The 3,999-nt window shown below is 45.1% G+C and overlaps 1 protein-coding gene across 1 annotated transcript; it reads left to right on the top strand.

The window, feature by feature from the left end:
* The first annotated feature begins 885 nt into the window (after positions 1-885).
* On the top strand, positions 886-3,999 carry LOC133913333 (COBRA-like protein 3). Its single transcript, XM_062356461.1, has 6 exons — positions 886-1,021; positions 1,593-1,672; positions 1,854-2,310; positions 2,779-2,932; positions 3,028-3,308; positions 3,398-3,999. Exons 1-6 carry the CDS (start codon positions 937-939, stop codon positions 3,688-3,690), a joined length of 1,350 nt encoding a protein of 449 aa, XP_062212445.1. The 5' UTR covers positions 886-936; the 3' UTR covers positions 3,691-3,999.

Here is a 3,999-nt window from a genome sequence, read left to right as displayed (position 1 = left end):
AAAAACTCATATTCGGCACACCGTGTCCCAAATATGGGTTCAGCACATCGTGTACTGAATACGGGCTACAGTGCCATATATAGCCATGTGTCGAATTAGTGACCGTACAACAGGCAAAGACCATATTTGGCACACTAAAATGACCGGATCCGCGGTTTTTCAACGTACGGTGTACCGAAATTTTATTTTCGGTAAATAATGTGCCGAATACGAATGCTTTATAAATACAACAATATGCTCACGTATGTTATCTAATTTTATATTTTTTCCAAACAAAAGATTTATGGTGTTTATTTTAGAGTAACCAGTTACGGCTATTTTACTGTCGCGCTTCAACTTTTCCTCCGCCCTAGTATTCACTAGCATTGCAATTCTTTAAATAAAAGAAATGGCAGTTGATCTGTCTCGCGAGAATTCTCTAGATAGTCCTGCACAACACGGTTCCCTACATAGACATACCTGCAAAACAGGGCTGAATTTTCAGGTTTCATTAACCGTTAAATCACCTGTCCCTGTCCCAAAGCGAACGTCACCACAGCTGTATCAGCGGGGGTATTTCGGTAAACACGCACCGGAGGTTGAGGCGTCGCGTCTACTCCCTCGCGGAAAGAAACGCTACCGATATAACAACCCCACCCGCACCGAGGCGCGGAGGGAGAGAAGCAGCGTTCGGACTTCGGAAGCAGAGCAGAGTGTGTGTGCCGCGGTGTCGTCGCGGTAAAAACAGGGGAGGGGAGGGGGACGCCGCACATTGTTTAAGTCCCACTCCTCACCGGTCCAGATCTCTCCGCCCTCCCAACCCCCCCCCCTTCCCACTCCCCATTCCCGGCGCCCCCGCGGCCGCCACCGCCGTCCGGAGCGAGATCGGCGGATACACGAGCGCGGCTGCATCTGTCGGTGGGAGACCGCGCGTCGGTGAGGCGGGTGGGGGGAAGAATGGCGGCGGGCGGCAGATCCGTCGCTTGCTGCGCCGCCGTGCTGCTCGCGGCCGTGCTGCTGCTTTCCGCACCGACCACCACAGGTTCGGCTCTTTCTCCTCTCTCACCTGCTCCTCTCTCCGGTCCTGCTTGTGCCGCGAATCCGTTAGCTAGTTAGATCCGCGCGTCCGATCGCCGTTGCGTCTGATGCAACCGGACGGGGAGCCGCGGTGATGCTTTCGCTCCGGGGGATTCCGTGGCGCGCTGGCCAATGCGCCCCCCGTATGGTTGGTACGGTCAGTGTCGGTGGCTCCAGTGCAGTGTCGGTGCCTTCTAATTATGTAGGCTTTGCTTCCCGCAATTGGGAGAAACGCACACATGGAGTTGCCCTCTCAGACTAGTCACTTAACCAGTGTAACTGTCTGCTGAATCTTGTTGCGAGCTGCACCATGCCGAACTCCTTGATGATAGATCTGTTCAAGACGGGAGTAAATTAGTTAAGATCTTAGTTAATTGTAGTTCACTCTGAAGGGATCCAGTGGCGAACTTAAGTACGTAGATCTTCGGAATTAGAATCAGGATGTAGCATAGACTTCATCTATTATGCTAATTCATTATTCATGCTTCTATGTTTGAGATCTGTATTTGATGTTGACCCTTTTTTTTTCTCTGCAGAGGCTTATGATTCCCTGGATCCAAATGGCAACATCACTATAAAATGGGATATTATGCAGTGGACTCCTGATGGATATGTCGTAAGTAGCATCCCCGCATCACATCTGTATCTCTTGACTTGTACAATATAAATGATGTAATATGGCCAATGACTGAATTAGAAAACATACATTACAGATAACGAGAATAGCATTCAAGTTTTGTGTGAGCAGCATGTTATGCATATCTGGTTCATGATTTCCCGTAAAATGTCTCCTGCAGGCTGTTGTCACAATGTTCAACTACCAACAATTCCGGCACATTGGGGCACCTGGGTGGCAGCTGGGGTGGACATGGGCAAAGAAGGAGGTCATATGGTCGATGGTCGGGGCACAGACCACCGAACAGGGTGACTGCTCAAAATTCAAGGGCGGGATTCCCCACTGCTGCAAGAGAGATCCCACGATCGTTGATTTACTTCCAGGCACTCCATACAACATGCAAATTGCCAATTGCTGCAAGGCAGGAGTTATAAATACACTTAATCAGGACCCAGCAAATGCTGCTTCCTCCTTCCAGATTAGTGTAGGTCTTGCTGGGACTACCAATAAGACGGTTAAGGTGCCAAAGAACTTCACTCTTAAGACTCCAGGTCCAGGGTACACATGTGGGCGTGCTATTGTTGGCAGGCCTACCAAATTTTTCAGCCAGGATGGACGCAGAGCAACCCAAGCTCTAAGTAAGTTGCCGATATATTGCTCCTTTTACTTGCTATGAGTTGCTTTTATACTTTGTGGAAATGAGTTAGGAAGCTAAACTCATAGTATTATTCAGCATGTTACCATTCCTTAATTGATTTCGAAATGCTGGGTTACATTACTTGTAGGACAGTGAAAAGACTGAAAACATTGTGATGAAAGGGATTTGTTCTCAAATGGGAGACAGGTTCATCACCTAGGAATAGAATTAATTTTAGTTGATGTTTGTTGTAAATAATTTATTTCTAGGCCTAATAAAGTGTAGCCTATTTTTGGTTACTTTTGTTTTTAGCAAATAATGTATGTTAAATGCACACAATCACCAGAAAGGTTCCATAGAAGTTGTTTGGTCTAAGTTGTATTGCACATACAATTTGTTTTGTCTAAGTTCTATTGCCAGGAGTTTTATTTACTTGATGGTTCTTAACGAAGACATTCTCTATCTGCAGTGACATGGAATGTGACCTGCACGTATTCCCAATTTCTTGCTCAGAAGACTCCATCCTGCTGTGTATCTCTCTCATCGTTTTATAATGACACAATTGTGAACTGTCCAACATGCTCTTGTGGCTGCCAAAACACAAATGGGACAAACTGTGTAAAGTGAGTTAACCTACTTTTTACTCTTAATATGTTTTGCATTAATGTTCTATTTTTTTCTTTGTAAAGTTTCTAATGAGTTCAGTTGAATTTCGCAGTGAGGATTCACCTTATCTACAATCTGCAATTGATGGCCCTGGCAAATGGACTGGCCAGCCTCTTGTTCAATGCACTTCTCACATGTGCCCGATAAGAATACACTGGCATGTAAAACTCAACTACAAGGAATACTGGAGAGTGAAAATCACTATCACGAACTTCAACTTCCGCATGAATTACACACAGTGGAACTTAGTCGCTCAGCATCCAAACTTCGATAATATCACTAAACTATTTAGCTTCAACTACAAACCACTTACCCCATATGGGGGTGGCATAAGTAAGTTAATTTGTGTTCCTTTAAAAAAGAAATCAAAATGAACCTCCCTCCTTCCCTCTCTCTGATGTTGTTTGTTCGGTCCATTTCAGATGATACGGCGATGTTCTGGGGCGTAAAATTCTACAATGATTTGCTCATGCAAGCTGGTAAACTTGGGAATGTGCAATCAGAACTGCTTCTCCGCAAGGACTCCCAGACTTTCACATTCGAAAAGGGTTGGGCCTTCCCACACCGAGTGTACTTCAATGGTGATAACTGTGTCATGCCATCTCCTGAGAATTACCCATGGTTGCCGAACGCAAGCTCATTAACAAAACAAACATTGACACTCCCACTCTTGGTATTCTGGATTGTACTGGCTACATTGTTGGCTTACGCATGATGAATCGGATCAAGAGATATGGCGAGCTTCAAATTATTGTCACATTCAATGGGGTGCGCTGCAGCTGGTCATTTGTTCATTCAATTCCACCGTTGTAGAGAAGAGGTGGCACCACGCTGAGGAAAGTTGATATGTGTGTATTTTGTAAGTTAAAAGGGCCAAATGTATTTCTTGTTCGGTATATACTGGCCACAGCACCTTGGTGAACTTAGTTACTGCAAATTAGGTAATTACAGTTGCACCTTTTGTCTTTTATAGAAACCCCAGAATTTTTAATTGAATTATATGACGGTTTTTTCTTGTAGTAAA

Source organism: Phragmites australis, chromosome 3 (genome assembly GCF_958298935.1).
Source record: "Phragmites australis chromosome 3, lpPhrAust1.1, whole genome shotgun sequence".
NCBI classification, from domain to species: domain Eukaryota; kingdom Viridiplantae; phylum Streptophyta; class Magnoliopsida; order Poales; family Poaceae; genus Phragmites; species Phragmites australis.
The sequence above is the reverse complement of the archived record's forward strand: the minus strand, read 5'-3'. Positions and strand labels throughout refer to the sequence as shown.